Raw genomic sequence first — 24249 nt, forward strand, 5'->3', positions numbered from 1 at the left:
TGGGATGAGTTCAGTTCTGTGTCACAAATCTCGCCCTGTCATCCTTCTTGTTTGGTCCCCCCTCTTCCCAGTCTCTGTGTCAGGTTCCTCTTTCAGGAAGGGAGGATTGAATCCACTAATCCTCCCCTGCAGGGGTAGACTCAGGTTTTGTGCAGCTTGCCTCTTCCCATATTAGGGGCCCTCGGGAGAAAAGAACACAAAATTATTAAGATCAGATTGGTATAGGGACTTGGAAAGGGCCCGTGCCGGGGGGAGGGGGGGGGGGCAGGGGAGGTAGGAGCTTAATTGCTCAGCAATCAGCACTGCAGTAAACTAGCCAAGGCCCAAGATAGAGAGAATATCAGTGAGGACATTTTTCTGTGAAAAACTGCTTTCCCTTTCTTGCAATGGGAGGATTTGTGACCACATGAATGATGACAATATAAAGAGGAGTAAGGGTCCTCAGAAGGACATCTGGGAGAGATTCCATGCTCATGGAACCTAAATCAGAGGATTTTAGAGGAAGAACACACACACACACACACACACACTCACCACTCACTCACACACAGAGCCAGCCATGGACATTCTTGCTTTCTCTCGAAGCCCCCATGCTTAACCACAATTGCAGCCTAGAGAGAGGCTCTGGACCCTTGGGGTGACCCCTGTGTTTAATTCCAGACAATGGAGCTTGGTCCTGGAGAAGTTCCCTTTTAGAAGCACATGGGATCTTGAAGAAAAAAACAAAACAAAACAAAACACTCCACACTGGAGCAGCTTGCTTTTGAAATCATGAATATCAATGGCATCACATTGTCTATGCAAATGGGTCCCACTGGGCAGAGACCAGGCTAATAAAGAACCTGAATAATGCCCAACCTTTGTTTCTGTCCCTGTCCCCCCACCCTGCCAGGGCTGCATGATTAATGAGAACCTAGACAAGCCCTGAACCTTTGTGCTTGGTACAGGGTCATTAGCCAGAGGGGTTCCTCAGAGCATCCCCTGAATTCTGCAAAATTGACAAGCACTAGCAGAGGAAGGCTGGGCAGCCAGGCTGATTGCAGTGAGAGGGGGCAGGGCTACTGCCCCAAATGTGCCCGCTTCCACCTGGCCATTCTGTCCTCAGCTGGAACACCTGAAATTTCTTTAACAAGACACACAGAACTTTCATCTTAAAATTAGAACTAATTCTTTCCTTCCCCTGGAATGATCTTGCCTTAGAATTCCTTATGGTTCTCCACTCACTTCCCACAGGTCTCTCCTCAAATGCTCTTTATTTATCAACAAAGACTCCTCTGACCCCCCTTAAATAAAATGTCACTCTTTCCCACCCGTGTGTCTCCTCTCTGCCGCTTCCATTTCCACCTAACAATCAGCTGTGAGCTTTTACTTGTTTCTTGTCTGTCTCTCTCATTCAATGTAAGATCCACAAGAGCAGAGCCTCTGTTTTCTTTACTGCTGCTTGTGAAGTGTCTGGAAGAGTGTCTGACACGGAAGCTCCTGAATGAACATTTGTGGACTGAATGGAAGGAAAGGAGGATGCACAGATGGGTGGGTGGAGGGGAGGAAGGATGGGTGGGGAGGTGGTGGATGGATATAGATGGATTATAATCCTTGACTAACACAACATTAAGGTATTAATATATGAAGACATTCATTTCTACATGAGCAGTTGAAATAAAACCTAAGGAGGAATTTCTAATTCTAGAAATAAATAAAAACAGAAATGCATTTTCTTTATCATTAAGTAATAATTGGGGGATTTTTTTTTTTTAGTCTAAATCTAATGGATAGGGCTCAGTGGTAGAGCCTTTGCCTAGTATGTGCAAGGTCCAGTTTCCATCCCCAGTACCCAAACAACCAAATCTAATGGAACCCAGAACCCAGAGGTTGACTCTGCAGCTCCTACTGCTCCATGTGGGCATAGAATGGCCCAGCAGTTTTTCTTTCCATGTGAAACTGGGTGTGTGTCCATGTTCCGCTGCCTTTGCAGGATCATTCCTATTTTTCTCATCCATCGGCCTGAGAACAACATCCCTTATGCAACAGTGGAAGAGGAGCTGATTGGAGAATTTGTGAAGTATTCCATCAGAGATGGGAAGGAAATAAATTTCTTGAGAAGAGAATCGGAGGCTGGTCAGAAGTGTTGTACCTTCCAGCACTGGGTGTACCAGAAAACCAGCGGCTGCCTCCTGGTCACGGACATGCAGGGTGAGGACGTGAGGACGGTAGCTTGCCTGGCTGCAGGGACCCTGCCGGTCTGGGATGTTCCTAAGGGGGAGGAGTGAGGAAAGGAGGGGAGGGAAGGGGAGAGAGGGTCTGCTGCACCCCCTGAGGCACCTTTACCCAAAGAAGGTGTTCCTAATATCAAAAACACCTTTTGACCCCAGAGCCCAAAATGGCCTGCTGAATGCGATAATAAAGTTCTCTTTAATATTCATGCCAATAATGCTTTCCTACCTCAAAAGAGATTGGCTTCATTGTTATATCCTCAATAGGTGCAAACTCAGAAGTACATATGAAAATCCAGATGCAGGAAAAGATAAATTGAGAGGTGACGTTCCATTCTCAATATGTGAAAGGGCCTTACAATGCTTCAGATCTTATGTCCCCCCTGGTGAATTTAAGGCAGGCTTTCAATGTATACACACATTTTTAGGAATACCATTTCTTGTAAGGAAAGGGGTTGTCATAATTAAGGTTCACCAGGAACAGAGCAAGGCAATTACTGTCATCCCTTGGTAATACAGGGGATTGGTTCTGGGACCCCTAATGGATACCCAAGTCTTGGGATGCTTAAGCCCCTGATTTAAAATGGCGTAGTGTTTGCACATAAGCTACACATATTCTCCTTCATGTTTGAAACCATCTTTAGAATATAGTACCTGATACAATGTAAATGCTATGTAAACAGTAATTCTGTAATGTTTAGGGAATAATGGCAAAACAAACAAACAAACCCCCTTTGTACATATTCAACAGAGGTTCAGTTTTGGAGGAGTATTTTCTGTTGAATTTGAAGATGAGGAAGCTACAGATGCAGAGGAAGGACCCGAAGGCCATTGTATTTGAGTACAAATAGCCAAGGGGGGTGGGGAATGTCCCTGGAAACAACACAGAGGAGTGAGGAAGTGAGACTAAAGAGGGATGGGCAGCTGACAGGGCACATGGATACACAGCCAGTTACTGACGGGAGTCGAGTCTCTCTGCCAGGAGCCTGCGCAGAGTGCACTTCCCAGAACCACCCAGTGTTTATCCTCCAGCTCCCAAGGCACCAGCTGAAGGCTGCCCCTGGTGGGGACCTAGCTGTTTGCACTCCCACCTGACATTTGGGCAAGCCAAGCTGGGCAAAGAGTGGGCAGAGATAGTTCTTGGGCAAAGAAATGCTGGTGGTGGCACTGGCCATGGAGCCATGGTGTTCAGAAGTGGCTAGAGTGAGAACAGGACTGTCTACGCATGTCCTTCCTGCCACTTCCTTGCTGTCAGCCTTTGATCAAATGACTCACCTCTCTGTTTCAGTACTTTCCAGGTGAGGTTGTTGTGAGGACTGAGATACTGAAATGTTTATTGCGGCATGGCCACATAGCCATATATTCCCTATTTTTGAAATAATTATAGATTCACAAAAATTTGCAATATATATATATATATCCCCATGTACCTTTCATCCGGCTTTGTCTAATGACAACATCTAACATGACTACAGCACATTGTCTGTAGAATCAGGAGACTGCCTTTGGCACAGCATAATTAACTAGACTATAGACTTGACTTGGATTTCACTGATTTCTACATACACTTAATCTTTATAATAACCCTACAAAGAAGATACCATGATCCCAATTTTGTAGATGAGAAAACTGAGGCTGGGAAGCAGTGATTTAATTGCTGCCACTCTGCTAGAAAGGCGGTCCAAGATTCCAACCCATATTCTCTGACTCTGAATTGCAAGCTTTCCCACTACACCACACATGAACAAATTTGCAAGAGATTTACTTCCCAATTTTCCAAATGTCCTCTGATGTTAGAAGGTAGCAGCATGTACACTGTCCTTTCTCCCCCTAAGCCCACTTGGAGACTCCTTGCAGATCAACTGGGACTGCAACATTACTGTCCTGCAGATGGGCAGATATGCAAATTTATGGTAAGCCATAACCATTCAGTCTTTGAAGAGCGTTGGCTGCCACACACTCACACACCAGAAACATTGTCTTAACGGTTATTCATGCTAGTTAGACTCTGTTGGTATAGTTGTTGCCTCCCCAACCCCCCACCATCTTTCGTCCTTCAGAGTTTATTTTGCATTAAATAGAGTTTTTCTACTGAAAAACAATGCCCTGGAGCTTCATGCACAACTAGTTTTGCTTCTAGGCACTAGTAAACAACTATAGTGGAATATTACATCTCTCTGTAAATGATGTGTGCAGTTAAATGTGTGGCATGGAATTTCATAATGGTGTCTACTTACTTCGCTGCTGGGAAAAAATGTTTTTATTGTCACTACCAATGTGGCATGAAATAACACATCCATTCTCTAAGTAATATCTCCCCCTTCTTATGATTTTACTGGGACATTGGAACTAGAATTAAAGCAAACCCCAAAATCAATCATCCTCTTCTTGAACTCTTAAAAGCTATTCCATCCCTTGGTGCATTGAGTTGTTTATAGGATTGTGCTGGGGCCTGAAGGTTTGTGGGGTTAAAGTGGGTCTGTGATTTGGAACCAAACCTGGCTCACTGGTAAGATCATTAGGCCTTCTAAGGAGCCAGAAAGACCCAAGAACTCAAATTCTGGATAATAGACTCCTGGGGCTGCCAATTTCCTTCCTTCCAACAGAAACAACCTGTAGGTCACTATTATGCACAGCTCAGTTTAATAGCTGCACACTGGAATTTAATTCATTGTTCTCTAGTGATTGTTAATAACCTTGGTTGAATTGCTGACAAATTATTAAACCCAGAGAGAGAAGTTTCTTTTTAAAGATTATATTCTATTTTTCTAAACCGAAAATGACAGTTGGTAATTATGAGAAGCAAGGGAGAACAATTCTCCAAGTTCAAGGACCTTTTGCCAAATGACTTTAAAAATTAGACTTTTGTGCAACTTAGTGCTGTGATTTTTAAGTATACTTTCCATGAAACAAGATGGCCAAAGAGGGCTTTTGCAATTTGATATCTTAAAAAAAAAAAAAGTTCCCATAATAAAAGCATGTTGAGTATTTTTACATATGTTTAAGTGGTTAGCAGCTTTCAGAGAATGAGATGAATTAGTTACCAACTGTGAAAGAGGCTTTTAAAATGCTCGCTGGCACCCCCAAAGTGCCATGTCTAATTTAGCTCACAGGTGCACTCCAGAAAAGCCCGGCTCATTGCTTCTGTCTGACTAACCAGTCTGAAACGCAGCATGTCCCATGGTTTGACGTGCTTGAAGCAGACACTGCCAAATCAGAGCGTTAACCCTTCTAACTTTCCTTTCCTGGGCCTCTGGGATGGAGAACCCTAGAACTAGATTGTCATCAGATACGATCCTCGTTCCTTCTTGCACATCCCAGACTGGTTTCTAGGCTGCTGGCCTTCTTGTGGCCAGGTCATCAGCTGGTGGTGGGGAGACTGGTCCTTAGAGCCCGGTCCATATAGAACCAGAGTCAGAGGTGAGAGAGGAGAGGAGAAGACCCCCGCCTGTCATCCAGCAGGTCAGATGCTGGTAGGGTGGCATTTTAGATGCTGTGCCCTGGGATAAAACTAGATCACATAGGTGGGGTCCATTGGGTTGGGGCAGGAGCCACCCTGGAAAGACAGGAAAAGAAGGGGTACTTGGTTGGGGGGAAATATGCTAGAAAGGCCCGGTGCTTCCGCACTCTGAGCATCAGAGAGGTGTCCTTTCTTCCTGCTAGAACAGGGAGAGGTAACAGATGCAGGATGAGGTGGGGCAGAGTGAGCAAGGGGGGTCCTTCAGTCAGATATTGAGAGTCAGTGACCAAAAGGCCTGACACAACAACATGGAGGAGGAAAAGTCTCTTTTGGCCCATAGTTTCTAAGGTTCAGTCCAGGGTCCGATGACTCCCCAGCTCTGGGCCCTGAGGGGAGGCAGAATATCCTAGCAGAAGGGCCTGGAAGAGAAAAGCAGCTCAGGACATAACAACCAGGAGGCAGAGAGAGAGAAGCTGGCTCACCAGGGACAAAATATAAACCCCAGAGACAGGCCCTCTGTGACCTACTTCCTCCAGCCACACCCAGTTCATCTATCTCAGTGGATCAATCCACTGATTAGGTCTCATAATCTACTTATTTCACTTCTGAAAATTCTTGCATTGTCTCACAAACGAGCACAAAAGACACCTCATACCTAAACCATAAGTGATTCTTCTGCTGCAGGAAGTCGGGCTCTTGCCCTCCTCACGGTGGAAGGCAATAGATTGTCCATCCTCCTTGCATTACTGGGTACTCTTCCAGCTGCCCCTGTTGTGTGTTTGGGATTCTACCATAAACACCTATGGCTCTCTGCTGAGCTGGTAGCTCAGGTAGCTGTTTTGTTGTTTGGGGTTTGGTACCCTCCCTGCCAACCAACCACAGTTCAATGGATAGAGGTTAGGGCAAGTGCCCAAAGGGCAGACCATGGATCCCAAATGTCAGCATGCCCAGGCCACTATTTAAAAGACTAGAACTCTGGGCCTAAAGCCAATCCAGACAATCTTCAGCTGTGGATGGGAAACCATGTTCTTGGAAATGGGAACATGGTTTGGCTTTGAGCTGAGCAGATGTCACCTTGAACTTTCTCACTATTGACTTTGACCACCACAGCCCATGACTGTTCCTCCTTCCATTGTGTGAGGGTTTCCACTTTCAATGAGGAATTAGGAACCAGACGGAAGCCCAAGTCAGAGTATTTCTGGGGAGGAGGCTTACAGAAAGAGACAGACTTCAGATGCATCAGAGAGCAGCTGAGCCTCCTCCATCCCAGGGGCGAGACGAGCCAGGCAAAACTTGAGTCACAGGCACTGACGCATCAGGGGTCTGCCTTCCCCATTTCACCCCCTGAGGTAGGGCGCATGTCAGAAGGCTGTCAGTCTCTGGGGTGGAAACCAGGGGGAATGTATGCATTTCTGCAGGAAGGGAGGTGACCCTGGAGCTCTCTACTCCTTCCCCAAGTGGATCCCTGATCCTTTCTGAGTATCCCTGAGTAACTCAAACTGTCCTTGCTCTCTCTTCCCATAGGTGTAGGAATGAAGTTAACTGACGTTGGCATAGCAACACTGGCTAAAGGGTGAGTAAGATATAAAATGGAGAGCATGTCATTAACACTAGGCCTCCAAACACCTTCTGGGCAAACACTGTGAGGCTGATGTGGGCAGAGTGGATTTCTGGTCCTCACTGTGGGTGACAAATGTTCTTGGGATGAATTCAATTCACTTCCCTCACTTACATAAAATATTTATGGACTTTGTTCTCGCAGGGAAACACATTTGTTTCCTAACTTTGAAACAAACAAGAACTTTTGCAAACACATTTCTAGATTAATCACTCACAGGGATGTCATGGAGAGATATATGCCAGCATTTTTTTGGGGGGGGATGTCTTTTAACTGTGAATATTCCATTTTTATACATCTAATATCTTCACTTTTAAAAGCTCCTTAAAGGCATATATACATATATGATATGTATATATGTGTATATATATATATTTTTTTTTGCAGTTGAGCATAGTAAATTCAATTTGTATATTTTTAATCAAGTTATTTTTCCAAAAATACTGTAGACACTCACAGACACTAGGATGATTATTGCAGGAGCTAATGGCTGCCAAAGAGCTGTTGTTGATTGTGGTTTTGTTTCCATAATTTATTTATTCATGTATTTTCTTTTTTATTGGTGCATTATAATCATTCATAATAGTGAAATACATCATTATATATTTGTACATGCACACAATATAACATTTTAATTTGGTCAATTTCATTCTCTAGTATCTCTCCTTTCCTTCCTCCTCCTGCCCCCAAACCCGATCTTTTTTCCTCTACTCTACTGGTTTCTCTTCTATTTTTCATGAGTTTCCTTCACTTTTTTCCCCTTTTTTTTCTCTAGCTTCCTCATGAGAGAAAACATGACCTTTGACCTTTTGGGTTTGGCTTTTTTCACTTAACATAATGCTTTCAAGTTCCATCCATTTTCCTGCAAATGACATAATTTTATTCTTTATGGCTGAGTAGAACTCCATTGAGTATATATAGTGTGTTTTCTTTATCCATATGCCACATTATCTATTTATCTATTGAAGATACCTAGGCTGGTTCCATAATGTGACTATTGTGAATTGTGTTGCTGTAAACATGGATAAGCATGTAATGCTGTAGTATAATGACTTTAATTGTTTAGGACAAATACCAAGGACTGCTATAGCTACGTCATTTGGTGGTTTCATTCCTAGTTTTTCGAGGAACTTCCATATTGATTTCCATAGTGGTCGTACTAATTTGCAATCCCACCAACAGTGTAAACATGTTCTTTTTTAACACATCTCCTCCAGCATTTGTTATTGTTTGTATTTTTGATGGCTGCCAATCTAACTGGAGTGAGATGGAGTTTCAGTGTAGTTTTGATTTTTATGTCCCTAATGGCTAGATGTTGAACATCTTTTCATGTATTTGTTGGCCATTTGTATTTCTTCTTTGGAGAAGTGTCTGTTTAGTTCATTTGCCCATTTAACTTAGTGTAGTGTTGCTTTGCTCAGTTGCCTGCACAGATGATACTACAAGAACTTTCTGCCAGCGAATCATTTAAACAACTGTCCCTTCCTTCTGCTTCACTTGACCCTTACTGAGGACCAAGCTGGCTGTTTGTGGTTCTTGGTGAGAATGAAATTCTGTTAGAATGGCCAGTGCCTTTGACTGCTCTTTAAGACCCTCTGCAAGAAGAAGAAGAGACAAATGGCTTTTGGAGGGGATGACCTCTGTTTTAAACATGCAGGTTTATTATTGATTAGGTATGGTGAAGCCAATGGGTAGGATGCAACTGTGGTCGAAAACTAGTTTGTTGCTCACAGTTTCCAGGAGAAGGGTGCATACTACACCATGGAGGGCCACATGTAGAAGCACAGGGGCAGTAAAGATGCAGAAGAAGTAAGGGGAGACATGGCTAAGAACCTTATTATTATTATTTTTTAGATTGGACAAAGTTAGCTAAGCAGGCCTAGCTACTTTGAAAGTTTTCAATGGGCTCGGGGGCACAGGTGTTGTCCCTCATTATCTGGTACCTGTCCTGCGGTGATAAAGGCAGGTGGATGGTGCTCTGAGTGTTAAAGCTGATGGAGGAGGTGGTGGGCTTGGGCTCTGGATCAGTTGGTTTGTATATGAAAGTGCTCTGGAAAAGAGTCACTTACTATCTTCAGGGAGTGGCTAGCCCTAACAGGGGCTGTCTTTCTAGAGCCAGTAAGCATCAGAAATACAAACCAATAAGATGGTGTGATGAATACACATTGACTATGGGTACTCCCATGGTTAGGGATGACAAGAGCTTTCTGCACATTTCAGACCATCAACATCAGCAATGTGCTAACAACTATGTTAATTTTCAGCTTTCATGAAGGATGGAGAAAAGCAGAGGGATTCAAAGAAGTGGAAAGGGACCCTTCTTTCTTTTAACCTCTAGATCAGTAGGTCTGATTCATGAGTGCACAGAGCTTCGGGTTTGGCCTCAGAACCAAGGTGCAGTTTGGATATTTTCCCCTGGTGAGGTTCCTTCTGAAAACCTGCTCAGTGAGGTTTTATGTTAGAATTATGTCCTGTGCTCCCCCAACCCTGGCAGAGCAGACCAGAGTCCTGACTGCCATACCCTTCAGAGAGTGTGGTCGTGGCCTTGGGCTTGTAAATGGAACAAGTCTGGAGGGTTATGATGTAAAGCAGTTCAACTCTGGGCTTGGCCACCTACCTCCATTTCTCCTGGGTAACCTTGCTCTTGGCATGGAAGGTGTTTGTCTAGCCTGCTGGATGAAGAGGAATCCCAGTATCCCCAGGATAGAATCATTGTGTCCGATGTCCTTGCTTTCCATCCACGTTAGTGTTGTTCTGAAAGTGTTCACACTTTAAAGACAAATTCAGTGGTACCCTATTTATGAAAGTCACTGGTCCCAAGGGGGAATTTCCCAAAAGGAGCTTTTATTCAAATCTCCATGTTCTCTGCGGGACATGGCAAATACCCTCATTGGCCAGACCTGGTTTGAGCCCTGGCTTCCCATCATTCCAGCTGTGTGGAATGTGACATTACCTTCTGGAAGGCACTCCTCTGCAGAATGGGGACACTGGGGCTTGCCCTCAGGGCTCTCCAGCTAATCTACTTCTAGACCCTGAAGCTCAGTGTAATCTAGATAAATACTAATTTTCTCTCCCCTCTAATTCCTCAGCCTGACACCAGTGCAGGCAAATGAATACCACTATTTAGAACAACTTCCTACCAAAACAAAGCAGAGGACTGTCCCAGAGTTCCCCAGACTCGGATGAACCTAAGAGCGTGATGATTTCAGACATCTTTCCAAAGCACATCAGCAGTTTCCAGGAACCCAGACCATTTGAGAGCTTCAAGTGGAACATTTTCCCCGCTCCTCATTTAAAAAGAAACCCAAGCCTTTGGTTTTGTTCTCAGCTTTAATGTGACTTATCTGGCCTGGGACAGCTGCCCAAGACCCATTAGAAGCAGGATGACTGGAGCCCAGGGAGAAATACTGCCTGTAAAGTGTTACTTACTGTCTGCCCACCCACGGAGAGGTCCGAGGGACTGGCAGAGATGGGGGAGAAGGGACTGCTGAAGTGTTTGAGAGCTTTGAAAGGAATATTAGATCATCCTGTCTGTTTTTTTTTTTTTTTAAAAAAACTTTTTAAACGTTTCAAGAAAAAGTTACAATTTTTTTTTAATGTCACAGATTTCTTTCTCCCCACAAAACTATCTTAGAAGCCTGTTTTTTAAAAAACTGATAAAAGCAGGGTACTCCTCTAGGATTCGTTGAGAGGCCCCTTGACAAGTTCCTCAGAGCCCCTGTGCTTGCAATGAAATCCGGTGACCACGCCCACTGCCAGCACTTCCCCGGTGAAGAGGGGTAGGGCAGGTGCCCCTTATAGGGAAGAGGTAAGCAAGGAGCATCTGAGGTGAAGGGGCAGATTCCCAGTGCTGGGAGGCAAGATTTGAAGCAATTCTCCAAAGAAAGCCAAATCCACAAAATGGTCCAAAAACAATGTCTACAGATTTGGAAAGGGTTTAAGTTCAAAGGCACTTTGAAGACAGGATGGGAAATGTCCCAGTGGGATGCCAGTGCACAGGGGAAAGACAGAGAAGAGAATGGCAGACTGCAGAGGGCTTCCAGAGAGTGCAGGAGAGGAGATGGGTGAATAAGGACCGGGCAAGCATGTTCTAGTGAGCTTAGTTTAGAAAGGGGGAGCTGCTAGTTCTATGAGTTCTATGAAAGGTTGGTGTGTGGCCTCTGCTGCATGGACCCATCACGAGTAGCAGAGCTCTGTGTCAAAGAAAATATTCCCTATGTCTCAATCTGCACCACATCTCTGGCAACCTGCCTTGTTCTCTTGTTTAATGAAGTCCAAGGTTGTGATGCTATTTGGAGACTAAATAAGCTACTTATCATCTCAAAAAGAAAACAGGGAACTGCCATGACTTACTCATTTTAATTCAACTTTACTTGCTAGTATGATCCTTAAGACAGACACATGTCATATTTCTCCTGGGAGCGGGAGATAATGTTTGTGTCCAGAGGCACATCACCTATATCTGACACCCTTCATCTTTTGGCAGTGTTGAGTACAAAAGTTTCAATTAACAGAGTGTGACTGTTTTGACACACAGCTATCCTTTTTCCACCTACACCTATGATACTAACTGGACTTTTTAAAGTGCTTCTGATTTGAAATTGTTCAGTTCTTTAAAGGAATAAAGGGAAGTTCCTGGTAACTTGAAAACCTACCCTAACCAACCCCAAACCATTTTAAAGCAACGAGGAGGAGAGCAAACACACAGGTCAGAGGGGACTTTGCAAAAACCCAGTGCTTGAGATCTGGGGAGAAGGTGGGAGAGGGATTCAGCCACCAGAGGGCAGCAGAGCCAATATTTTGCCCTCCATAGTCTCTAAACGAAACAATAACAAACAAAAACAAAAAGTGAAAAAAACCAGCCAGTTTCATATTGCTGGGTTGAGTAAAACAAAGAGTACCACTCTAAGCAGAATTCTTCCCAGTCAGTAAGCAATGACGAAAAGAAGATGGACATGAATAGCCACCAAGGACGCCCCTCTGTGTGGCCACCAGCCAGTGCTTGGGACTTTCTAGCCTTGGAAGAAAAACTGGATGAAGCTCAAGGATGTGTGGCGAGTGTCAGGCGTCCCTGACATGGAAAGCACATTCAGGAGGCCTGGACAGAATCGTGAAAGGCACAGGGGAGGTGACAGAGGCCCACATATCAAGGCAGACACACCTGGGGGACAGTTGTTCTGAGAAGGCAGCCTCTATTCGCCTCTGCCTGCCGGGTTCTGTCCTCCATTCACAGGCCAGAGTTCCACCCAGGGCCAGGCAGCCTGCTGTGAGCCCTTGAGCAGCGACTGCAAATGGCGGGGATAAAAGCCCCCCAGCTGCTTCACCCAGTCCAAGTCACCGGAGAGGAAGGGTGAGAGGAAGGGCCTACACTGACTTGGAGAGGGGAAGACAAGGAGTGTCATTTTCAAGGTCACACCCTTACCAAGTCTCTGGTGAGAGGGGGGTGGTGCTGGGCAGACTAGTGAAAGCACTACATGAAGGTGCCAGTTGAGGTTGCAAGAGACTCACAGATGGCTTCTTGTCATTTGACATATGGTTTCAGAGACAAAGCTGAACAGAAAGAACATCTAGAGGGAAGATGAGGTCGAGTTTGCCCCTTGCAAACAGGCTGGGTGACAGTAGGAGGGAACTGAGAGGAGGGCACAGGGGCGGCTGAGCAGGTAGGACTGGGTAAAGACCAGAGATGTTAAAAAACAAAACAAAACATTAGAGTGCCTTTGGAACAGTCAAAGCCAAGTGCAATGGGGCAGGGGCAGGGAGCCAAGCCAGGTGACAGGGATCAAAGAGGAAGTTGCTTCTAGGAGGGGTGGACTCAATAGATCTGTCACTAGAGGAAAGGGCTGGAAAAGGAGGTGGTGTGTGTGTGTGTGTGTGTGTGTGTGTGTGTGTGTAAGGGAGTCAGACACTTGCTGGAAGCAAAAGGGAGGAGCTATGGAGGAAAGAAGGGGACAAATGGAGTGGTCAGGGAGACTGGAGTGGTCAGTCTCACTGAGGACTTTGGATCTTGTCGGTAAGGAAGGCTGGGCATCAGCGCTGTCCAGCCAGCCACACTCTGGAAATGTGGCCTTGTCCCCCACCCTTACCCTGTGCAGGCATCAGCCAGGTGCTCTCCTGAGGGGTGCCATCTCCAGCAGTCTGTGCCTGAGGGACTCCAGCACCCTCCTCCCTGGCCCTCCCTGGCCCTCGCTGCCTGTGGCCCTAGAGGCTCCCTGCTGCTGGTGGAAGGAGGGTGGCCTTGGGAACCAGCACCCTGGGCTTGGAACAATGGATGACCCTCAGACTGCTTATTTGAGGGTTGTCTTCCCTCCATTGTCCCTTCCTTGGCTCTTTGCCCTCAGTTCCAGGTTCAGCTTCAGACAAGGAGTGGACTCTATGCTTCTTGCATATTCACAGGGACAGAACACGTGCCACCTCAGGAATGGGCGGATGACTGCCTTTCCCCTCCTTGGGGCCCTCTCTGCTCTTCTTCCTCAGGGCTCCCATCATAGAGCTCCCCTCGGGTTGGGGGTGCTTCCGCAGCAACAAGAACAGGAGCCTGCGGTGTGCTAGGATATTCTAGGATGTTCTCGCCAGCGGGCAGGGTGCCCTTTCCTCCTTTCTCTCATGTTTCTGCAAAAGGAGGAAACTCACAGCGTTCTGCTTTTTTTCCAGCTGGGTGGCTGAGGGAAGAAAGGACCAGCGATGGTTTCCATGGAGGCAGCCCAGGCTGTTGCTTAGACTGAGGCCAAGGGAGGAGCCATGGGGCTGGATGATGAGGGCAGAGAGTGGGCAGGAGCTAGCGACAGGGAGCCTGTGAGCCCAGGTTTTGTACTAAGGAAGATGGAACATTCCAGCACTTGCTTGACCTTGATCTGATTCACACTCTGGGTGACCATGGGAGAACCCACTGTCTGGATGAGGCAGGAAGCCAGGGCCAAACACTAAGAGGCTGCTTGGACAGGCCAGGGAGGGATGGTGGGGCCAGAACTGGTATCTGTCTTAGCTTTTTTCACCACTGTGATTAAAACACTGGCAAGAACAACGTAAAGAGGCAGAGTTTATCTTGGCTCATGGTTCCAGAAGTTCAGTCTAACCAGGTGTGGCAGTGCACACCTTATATACCCAGAAGCTCAGGAAGCTGAGGGAGGAGGATGACAAGTTCAAAGCCAGCCTCAGCCACTTAGCAACTTGGTGAGACCCTGTCTCAAAATAAAAAATAAAAAGGGCTGGGAATGTGGCTCAGTAGTTAAGTACCCCTGGGTTCAATAACTGATACAAAAAAAAAAAAAGAGTTCAGTCTACGGTCGACTGACCCTACAGCTCTAGGCTGGAGGTGGTGAGGCAGAACATCATGGTGGAAGGGTGTGGCGGAGGAAGGCAGCTCAAGACACAGCAGTCAGGAAGCAAAGAACTCTGCTCACCAGGGACAAAATATCAACCTAAAAGGCAAACCCCCATGGACCTGCTTCCCCCAGCCAGACATTTCCTGCCTACCATTACTACCCAGTTAATCCACATCAGTGGATTAATCCATTAATTAGGTCAAGGCACTTATTACTGAATCTTTTATCTATAAAAATTCTTGCATTATCTCATACATGAGCTTTTGGGGACACTTCAGATCTAAATTGTTAAAGTCCCCATGGAGTTTGTGGAGATTAGTTGCTGAAGGTCATCCGTCCAAAGAGACTCTTATAACACAACTTCTCTAGAAAACACAGATGTGGTTACATTACAATGCATTTCTCACAGAATTTACATCACAGAATATTTTTTTTCAAAGCATCTGGTGGGATTCTTGCTTCTTAGAACATATATTTTTAGGAAGAACCAATTCACAGGGGGAAAAAAATGGCTGATTCACAAGGGTCCTCCAACCTCAGCCCCCCTCAGAACGGCCGCTCTTGCTGAGGGCATGCTGTGAACTGATGGTGCTGAGCCAGATGAGCCCCAAGCCATGGTTCTGCTGTGAAACCTTCTCAGAATCCATGCGGAAGTGTGAAAACTTGTATCTTCTGGGGTCCTACAGCAGTTTATCACAGAATACTAACAATACTAGTTGGTGTGTCTGTCTGCCTTGCAAGATGGCAGTGTCTGGTAAAGAGCCACATAGCTCAATGAGCCCCTCTAGTTTCCCTATAGTGTCTGACATATAGTTGGTGCCTGTTGAATGAAGGAGTGAATCAATATACATGAAGAAATGAAAGGTATTGATGAATTTCAGGAATTACTAGATGTTTCCATAGTGGGAGACCTCTCTCATCTTTCTCCTTACATTATAAGTGACAGTCTGTCCTACAATGCACAAATTCAGCCTTGGCTTTATCCTACACATACACACAATGTTATACACACACTCACACTCACACACACACACACACACACACACACACACACCCCAAAGTTGGGCTTTGTTTTACCTAACCTGCTCCCTCAAATGGAATTCCTTGCCCTTGTAGCCATTTCCTATATATTAATTTTTTTCAGAAAGGATATGAACTAAAACTGTTATAAACAGCTTTCCAGCTTGCTTCTAAAAGGGTTATTGACTTATGGGGGGCGGTCCTTCTATATAGATTTTTCTTGCCTTATTTAATTTTCTTAAAGTAAGCCCTTTATGAATCCATTCAGGAACATTGCTTTCTTCATCATGGCCAGAATCGAGCAGCTCTGCAGCCGGCTCTCGCCTCTCCCACTCTGGCTGTGTGTGAAGGGAATCCCTTGCACCAGGAAGCCTGGAGCAAACCAACGGGGGTGGGGTGGGGGGAGCCAGTTGCTGTCCAGTGGTGCTGTTTGTGAGTTTGCAAGTCTGAGCCATCCTTTATCAGGGTGAGAAGAGAGAAAACTCATTTTCCAGCAAGAAATGGTCTCACACAGCGTCTAACACAAAGCAAGTGTCAACACTTGGTCGAGTGAGCACAGGACTGTGGAAACAGGCACCTACCTACCTCTTCCTCAAGTGGAACATCAGTGTGACTTGATTATGTTGTCTGATGCCGGCTGCAAGTTGTGCCTGTGTCCTGCTTTAAATGTAAAGACCTTTCCAAGGTCAAATGGGAATGATTTGAGATCCCTCAAGACTTTGAGTAGTTTTTGTCCTTGTGACTCAAAGTGAGGCCCTGGGTCACTCTGAGCTTGTTAGCAATGCAAAACTTCAAACCGCACCCCAGACCTACTGGATCCAGACCAGCATTTTAACAAGATCTCCGGGTAATCGGCACCACTCTCAGCTGGGAATACATTTATTGTTCTACTGCAGGGGTTCTGAGAGGATGGCTTGGTAAACAAACAAATAGAGGTGGGTTAGAAAATTATGCTAATAAGATAGTTAAACTTAGTCCAATTCAGCAGAGCTAAGGTTTCTAAAAATGGCAATATATGGGGAAAAAAAAATCTCAAAATCCACACTCTTCAATCCATTGTATTAGGTTCTTAGGGTTGCCGTAATTATTCACCACCATTTAAAGGCTTAACTTGTTAGGAATTTATGGTCTTGTAGTTCTGGAGGGTAGAGTCTAATGGAGTGGTCAGGGAGACTGGAGTGGTCAGGGCTGGTTCCTTCTGGAGGGGCCGAGGAAGAGCTGTTCCTTCCTGTTCCCAGCCTCTGATGGGTGCCCAGTCCTCAGTGTTCCTTGGCTTGTAGGCACATCCCCCCAATCTCTGCCTCACACTTCATGTGGCCTTCTCCTCATGTGCCTCTAGCTTTTCTTGTACAGATGCCAGTCTTACGGAATAAGGGACCTGCCTATTCTTAGATGACTTCATTCTAAGTAATGATATCTGCAACATTATTTCTAGGTAAGAGCACACTCTGAGCTTCTGGAAAGTATGTGACTTGGGGGATGCCATTCAACCCCGTCATCTATCCAGCAAGAAAAACAGTGTGCATTTCTGCAGTGATGGCCATGTAACAGAGCTGTCATGACTGTCCAGATTTGTGGTCACCTCCAATCCCGAGGGCAGCAGATGGCATGTGTGGCGTGCAAAGTGGGCTCCAGGCAGGAGAACTGTGTTTCCCATTGCTTGGGTAGATGAGAGCTTGCTGAACTTGAACTCGTGTCCTTTGAATAAATCCGGGGTTAACTGGCCTAGAAACATGAGAACCTCACTCTGTTTTTCTCCCAGGCAAGCATGGTAATGGCTGCTGGTTTGAGAGAACAATAGGTCAAAGCAGAGGCCCAACCTCTTGGCTGAGGCAGAGATGAAGTGAAGGAGAAAGAGTCTTAATTTTGTAGATTCTGGGAAGCAAAAACCAAAACCTAAAACAAACAAATCCACAAAAGCTGTGAGACAGAAGTTTGCTGTTACCCGAGAGGCCAAATGGAAAGTCCAACATTACAAGGGGAATACACTGACTTGGATGTAGTTTGAGTGTATCCCCCAAAGTTCACCTTTTTAAAAAGTGGTCTCTAGTGTGGTGGTGTTGAGAAGGAGGGATCCTTAAGAGACAGGGTCTAGGGAAAGTGATTAGGTTGTGGACATATGGCCCTATTAATGCTGGTCTCATGGAATAAGTTAGTTCTCATGATAGTGGGTTGTTATATAGGAAGGCCACCCCACATACTTGGCCCCTTCAAAACTCAACCATTTCTCCTTCAACTTCCCTATATTATAATATAATGCAGCCGGGAGATCCTTATCACAATGCCAATGCCATGTATGAACCCTCTGGCCACCAGAATCATCAACCAAATCAATCTCTTTCCTTTATAAAGTATCCAGCCTTAGGTTTTTGTTATATCAACAGAAAACAGACTCATATAGAAAAAGAAAGAAATGTACTGAAATGGATATAAAAACCCACCCTGGGCAAGATTAAGTATCCGAGAATGAAGCTGGGATCCATTCATTTGTGTCTTGAATATTAATAGAAAAAGCCTGCCCTGGACAGGAGTCCTGGGCGTATAACACAATGTCCTGGGAAAGGTCATGGTCGGTGGAGGCACCACTAATTCCGTGGAAAATCTAGGAAGATGCAGGGACAAGATTGGAGGGATTCCTTCTTGTGGCATGGAGCCCAGGGGGCTCCAGAGAGATTATACACCATTTGGGACTCACAGGGAGTTGGAGGCTGGGAGAGGGAAGGGCTGCCTTGGCCCTTGGGCCTTACTGTGCCCATACAGAGTCATCTCAGTCAACCCTGAGTTGAGACTCTGCTGTCTGCTATTAGCATTCTCTGAAGATCTAAAGTAAAAGGTTAAGCAAAGGGAAAGGAAAGAGCTGGATTCCTGGAAGAGATCTGTGCTTCTCTGGGCTACCCAGAAGTCATGCTCCTCTGAGCAAACTCTGCTCTTTCCATTCCAGAGCTGGAACCATTAGATAAGGGCTCGCTTGTTACCCAGCATTAGCACCTAGTCACAAGGCAGTGCTTAAGGAGGAAGCCGTGACCTTTCTGGGAGGCCACAGCATAAAGTAGTTGCTTTGCTTTTTTGCAGAGATGAGATGTTTGAAGGTTTAAAAGCCCCAAGCAGTCCTGACATGAATGACCAGGACTTATTTTTGATGTGCTTGAACCAGGAGGCTGTCGCTGTCCATAACATTCCCAGCTTGTCTGAGATGTTTGGGAATTGGTGAGAAGCAATTAGGCCTCTGCAGAAGGGAAGAGGCTACCATGGTGTCTGATAAGCAGGCTCAGCTGGCCTCATGTGTCCCCAGGGTGTGCTCAGGAAGAGCAGAAGGGCTGGCATTTCGACCTTTTCTGGGATCTCCTACAGAGAAAGATAGAGATGTAAAAATGACATGCTTAGCAGGAGAATTTTCCCTACTCTGCTAGATTCAACTCCTGTCTTTGTTTGACTTTTTTTTCCCCCAACAAATGAACTTGACTTATAGAGGCCACGTCATTTTTCAGAAAGAAATGGACTGTGGACTCCCCAGGGCAGAGCACGCCCTAGCAGGGAGGAGGAGAGGGCAGGCAGGATTCGTAGCACGTCAGGATGGAGCTGTAGCTCCAGAAAGGAAAGAGCTTTCATACCTAAAGGGCACAAACCCAGCTTGGATGGTAGGAGAGGAGCCCAGTTCCACCCCCCTTCATTCCAGCTGTGCGGACACCGACTTCTTCATACAGCCATTGCATCTACATCATGCCAGGGTGGCAGACTTCTTCTTACCAGTTTGTGTCTGGTTCTGGTAGTTAGAAATGGCCTGAACTCTCACCCCAGCAGAGCTAGCCTTATGGTTCTGCCAGCTATGTGCTAGCACGAGGCCCCCCATGCAGAAGGGTTCTGCATTTGGATTAATGCTCTGTTGTTTTTCTCCTGGAATTTTTAATAATTTTTGAACAGGAAATTCATCTTTTCATTTTGCCCTGGGTCCTGAAAATTATGTCAATGGCCCTGTACAAATTATGTCAATGGCCAGGCCCACACTGTTTCTCTCCTTTCCTCTGAAAATCCCTCATTCTCCAGTCTCAACTTCAACATCCCTTCACAGGAAGATCCCAGCAGCTGCACTGCTTATAATAGTGATGATTATAAGAAGGTCAACAGCAACTGAATCTTCTCTATGTGTCATGTCCTTAGCTAGGTGGGTTTTTTTTCTTTTTGTGTGTGTATTATAATTATACGTAACAGTGGGATTTATGGTTATATATTTGTACATGCACACAATATAACAACACAATTTGGGTCAATATTGTTCCTCAGTATTTCCCCCACCCTCCCTTTTCCCCTTCCCTTGGTTGTTCCTCCTCCTCCCCCTCTTTCTCCTCCTCCCCCTCCCCCTCCTCCTCCTCCTCCTCTTGTTCCTCTTCCCCCTCCCCCTCCTCCTCTTCTTCCTCCTCCCCCTCCCCCTCCCCTCCCCTCCCCTCCCCTCCCCTCCCCCTCCCCTCCCCCTCCCCCTCCCCCTCCCCCTCCCCCTCTCATAAGATTCCCCCACCTTTTTTTAATTATTATTTTTTCTCTCTCGTTTCCACATAGAAGAGAAAACACATGACTTCTGAGTTCGGCTTATTTAGCTTAACATAATACTCTCAAATTCCATCCATTTTCCTGCAAGTGACTTCTGTATGGCTAAATAAAACTCCATAGGTATACATGTTTCTTTATCTGTTCCACCACCTAGACTGGTTCCATAGTTTGGCTCTGTGAATTGTGCTGCTGGAAACACGGGTATGTATATACCACTATAATTTAATGACTTTAATTCTTCAGGATAAATACAAGGAGTGGTGTAGATGGGTCATATGGTGGTTCCATTCTTAGTCTTTGGAGAAGCCTCTTTGTTGATTTCCATAGTGGTTGTACTAATTTTCAATCCCACCAACAGTGTAAAGGTGTCCCTTTTTATCTACATCCTCTCCAGCATTTATTATTGTCTGTGTTCTTGATGGCTGCCCTTCTAAATGGAGTGAGATGAAATCTCAGTGTAGGTTTGACTTTCATTTCCCTAATTGTTGAACATGTTTTCATATATCTGTTGGCCATTTGGGTGTCTTCTTTTGAGAAGTGCCTGTTGAGTTCCCATTTAATTGCTTATTTGCTTTTTTGTTAAGTTCTTTATATATTCTTGATATTAATTACCTGTCAGAAGAGTAGCTAGCAAAGATTTTTCTCCCATTCTGTAGGCTCCCTCTTCACATTCTTAATTGTTTCCTCTGCTGTGTAGAAGCCTTTTCATTTGATGCCATTTCATGTTCATTCTTGGCGTTGTTCCCTGAGCTTTGGGGTCCTGTTGAGGCAGTCGTTGAGCTGGGTGGTTTGTATGGATTCTCTCACTTCATCCTCTATAACCCTATGGGCTAGGTGTTACTATTTTTTTCCATTTTAGAGATGATAAAATTAAGAGCAGATCAGAGAGGCTTAACGTCTTACTAAGCCAGCAATAAGTGCTTCACCTGCATTGCATGTCACCATAATGATGTGACATCTGTCTCCTTCCCTAGACAACAAGTGACATGGGGTCAATAGCTTTCTTGTCCTCTGTTGTACGTCCCCTCTAGCACAGAGCTTGGCTAGGTACTATATAGAAGCTGGGGGAGGAAAGCAACTGTCCCTTTCTCATATATGTCTGCATTTTCAAGGACATAGCCCAGACACATGACAACAGGAGAACATTGAAAAAACTCTTTGAACAGCCACCCCGGAGTTTGTTTTTAGACCATCCTCTGTGTGTGGAGTTTCCCTGGATTGGGTGTTGGGGGCATACCAGGGAGGAGAGGGTGCTGGCCTCTGTTCTGCCCTCGTGGGTTTGCAGGGTGGGGAGGGAGAGACATCAAGCAACTCCTCCTCTGACAAGGTCAGATTGTGCATGTCAGCGTGCTGTGAGGTGGAGGTTGCTCCCTTTGGAGATCCTGCAACTGGGAATGTGACTTGGTTTTGAGGTCAGGAAGGCTTGCTAGAGGAAGCAGAATAAGTGGAGGACTGAAGACGGGAAGGACAAGAGAAGGGAGCAGGGCCATCCCTTGCAGAGGCAATGGTCTGGGCAGAGACTCTTGGGAGATACCAGCGTGGTTACTTCCAAGACTGAGAGGAGGTCAGGGGTGGGGTGGCCAGCCAGGGGCACTGCAGACAGGGTTGGAACTTTGACTTCATCTTAACAGAAGTGGAGTTTTAAGCAGGGGAACGGCATGACTCATGTGTTGTTGAGGTCACTCTGGTGGCCGAGTGCAGAATGCATCAATGGGCAGGGGCCAAGTGAATGCAAGAGGGGCCATGCAGGTGTATGAACAGATTTCTTCTAAGTGTTTATTTAAGGGTGATGCACATTGAAGTACAATTTCCTTTGGCATTCAAGGGCGCTCATCTGTGGTGAGAGGAAAGACCATTTCAGGAAGGTGCCAGTCTTGGGCGAGTGTATGACTGGTGTGCACATTCACTCTGTTCAGCCATGTTCTTCTCTAAGGGAGTGTTCCTGGAGTCAGTGCATGTGGAACACAGGGATTTTCTGGTGGCTGGCAGAGAGACATTCATGGTCACTTTCCAGCTACAAAACAAGCAGCGATACTCTGCTACCCTTAGAAATTCTGTCAAGAGCCCTGGAGGTCTAAGCTTTCAACCAGCTTTCCTGATGGATCTTGTGAATCTCCAGGTGGAGAGGGAGACTTGGGGACCTGGGAACTTGTCCAGAATTTCCTTTCTAAACTGGTGAAGTGTCCTGTTTTAAAATCCATTTCCTTTCCCTGCAAACTTACAGGTACAAAGGATTTAAAGGCAACTGTTCCATGACCTTCATCGATCAGTTTAAAGCACTACACCAGTGTAACAAGTATTGTAAAATGCTGGGGCTGAAATCCCTTCAAAACAACACCCAGAAACCCAAGAGGCCAAGCATCGGGAAAAGCAAAGTTCAGACAGCGGTGAAGAAGCCAGAGCCCGGGACCCCAGCAGAAAAGAAAACCTAGCACCCCTCAGGAGCTGGGGCCTCCAGCCAGCAGCACAAGGGCTTGGGAGTGAAAATCACCCACACAGGAGACTCCTTGCAGAGTGTGTGGCTGTCCTTACTCCCACCAGACTCTGCCCCAAGATGCTTCTATACCAGTCACCTGCCGTCTGCTGAAGTGATTTAGGGACAGATTTGTGACCAGACTCGTGGAGAGACTACGTCAGTCGTCAGCGTCAAAGGCAGTCCGCTCTCCGCGCACACAGCGTTGGCACCAACTCGGTGTCACGTACCTCTTTGTCTATTTGCACGTGGTTTTGTTGTCAAAGACTTGGTGCTGAGCAGGGTCCGTTCCTAGCCCCAATGCCTCCCGTCCCTGCCCTAATCGGGGTTTCCAGACATATCTAGCTGTGATGGGAACAGAATCATGAATGTCAAGTTGCTGCACCAGTGTCCACGATGCTGCTGCTGCTGTGGGTGGTGGATTCCGGAACACAGGGCCACTTCCCACCCTTGTTCACACAGCCAGTGACAATTTTCTGTTTTGACAAATTCATGTTTAAACAAAAAGCGTAAGCTGCATATGTCATCATAGACACTTGTTCTTTGGAATTTGTGCCGGATTTCACATTCCCCCAGGACTTAGTCATTTAGTCATTTCCTAATAGATTTGCTGGAGCACAAAATATTCGTGTCTGTGTTTTCCCTTGTTCTTAAATTGCAATTTAGGTTCCGTCACTTTCTACTCGCTCCTTAACCCTGGTCTCCCTAAACCCGTGTTGCAGGGGAAGGCAGGTGCTGATGCTGGCCTGAGCTCACAGGGATCCTGCCCTCCGCGACTGCACGCGGTCTCCTTCCCTATGTATTCCTATATAACATTCTGGGAAAAGCAAAAACTGGAGGGGAACATGTGTGCAGTCCTCTTACAGGGGCAGTTGGCCTTCACTAGAAGACTCCTGACTTCTTTAGCTTTCAAATACTTTCCCCAAGCTAGGGATTTTGATAAAAAAGAGAGCATAGTTGATATTTTTGTTTAAAGAGGAATTTGAGCCAGTGCAGTGGTGCATGCTTGTAATCCCAGTGGCTGGGAAGGCTGAGACAGGAGGATCATGAGTTCAAAGCCAGCCTCAGCAAAAGCGAGGCACTTAGCAACTCAGTGAGACCTTATCTCTAAATAAAATATAAAATAGGGCTGGGGATGTGGCTCAATGGTTGAGTGCCCCTGAGTTTAATCCCCGGTAAAAAAAAAAAAAAAAAAAAAAAAAAAAGAGGAATTGGAAGAAGAAACACTTGTCAGTTCTAGTTCATTTTTCAGAAAATTTACCCATTTCCAGCCTTTCTATGAGGTGACCTTTTGACTGCTATGCCCATAAAGATCGTATGGATGCATTTAACAGTAGAGTTCTAGAAAGTTCCTTAATAGTAAACAAAAATAGCACGTTTTGGTTCTCTTATCTATCCATCCATCCATCCATTTATCCACCTGCCTATCATCTATCTATATATGTACAACCAGAGCCTTCTTGACAGACCAGACAGTTTTTGGTAATAATTTGTAGTTCTATGTTTAAAAAAAAATCAGCACAAGTGTCTTTTGAAAGTATGGGAAGGTATAAATTGAAGAACAAAGTCACCCTGGCACCCTCCTCCCCTAGCTGGCTTTG

At 45.7% G+C, this 24249-nt stretch overlaps 1 protein-coding gene across 1 annotated transcript in view; it reads left to right on the plus strand.

The window, feature by feature from the left end:
- The window catches only part of Alpk2 (alpha kinase 2), a 116150-nt gene extending 92933 nt beyond the window's left edge, over positions 1–23217 (plus strand). Inside the window, exons 11-13 of the mRNA XM_076837029.2 lie at positions 1973–2190; positions 7195–7243; positions 22400–23217. Coding sequence (XP_076693144.2) covers positions 1973–2190; positions 7195–7243; positions 22400–22607 — 475 coding nt within the window. The 3' untranslated portion in view covers positions 22608–23217. The remainder of the gene's footprint in view (positions 1–1972; positions 2191–7194; positions 7244–22399) is intronic.
- The last annotated feature ends 1032 nt before the right edge of the window (positions 23218–24249 follow it).

This window comes from Callospermophilus lateralis, chromosome 17, assembly GCF_048772815.1.
Source record: "Callospermophilus lateralis isolate mCalLat2 chromosome 17, mCalLat2.hap1, whole genome shotgun sequence".
Classification (NCBI taxonomy): domain Eukaryota; kingdom Metazoa; phylum Chordata; class Mammalia; order Rodentia; family Sciuridae; genus Callospermophilus; species Callospermophilus lateralis.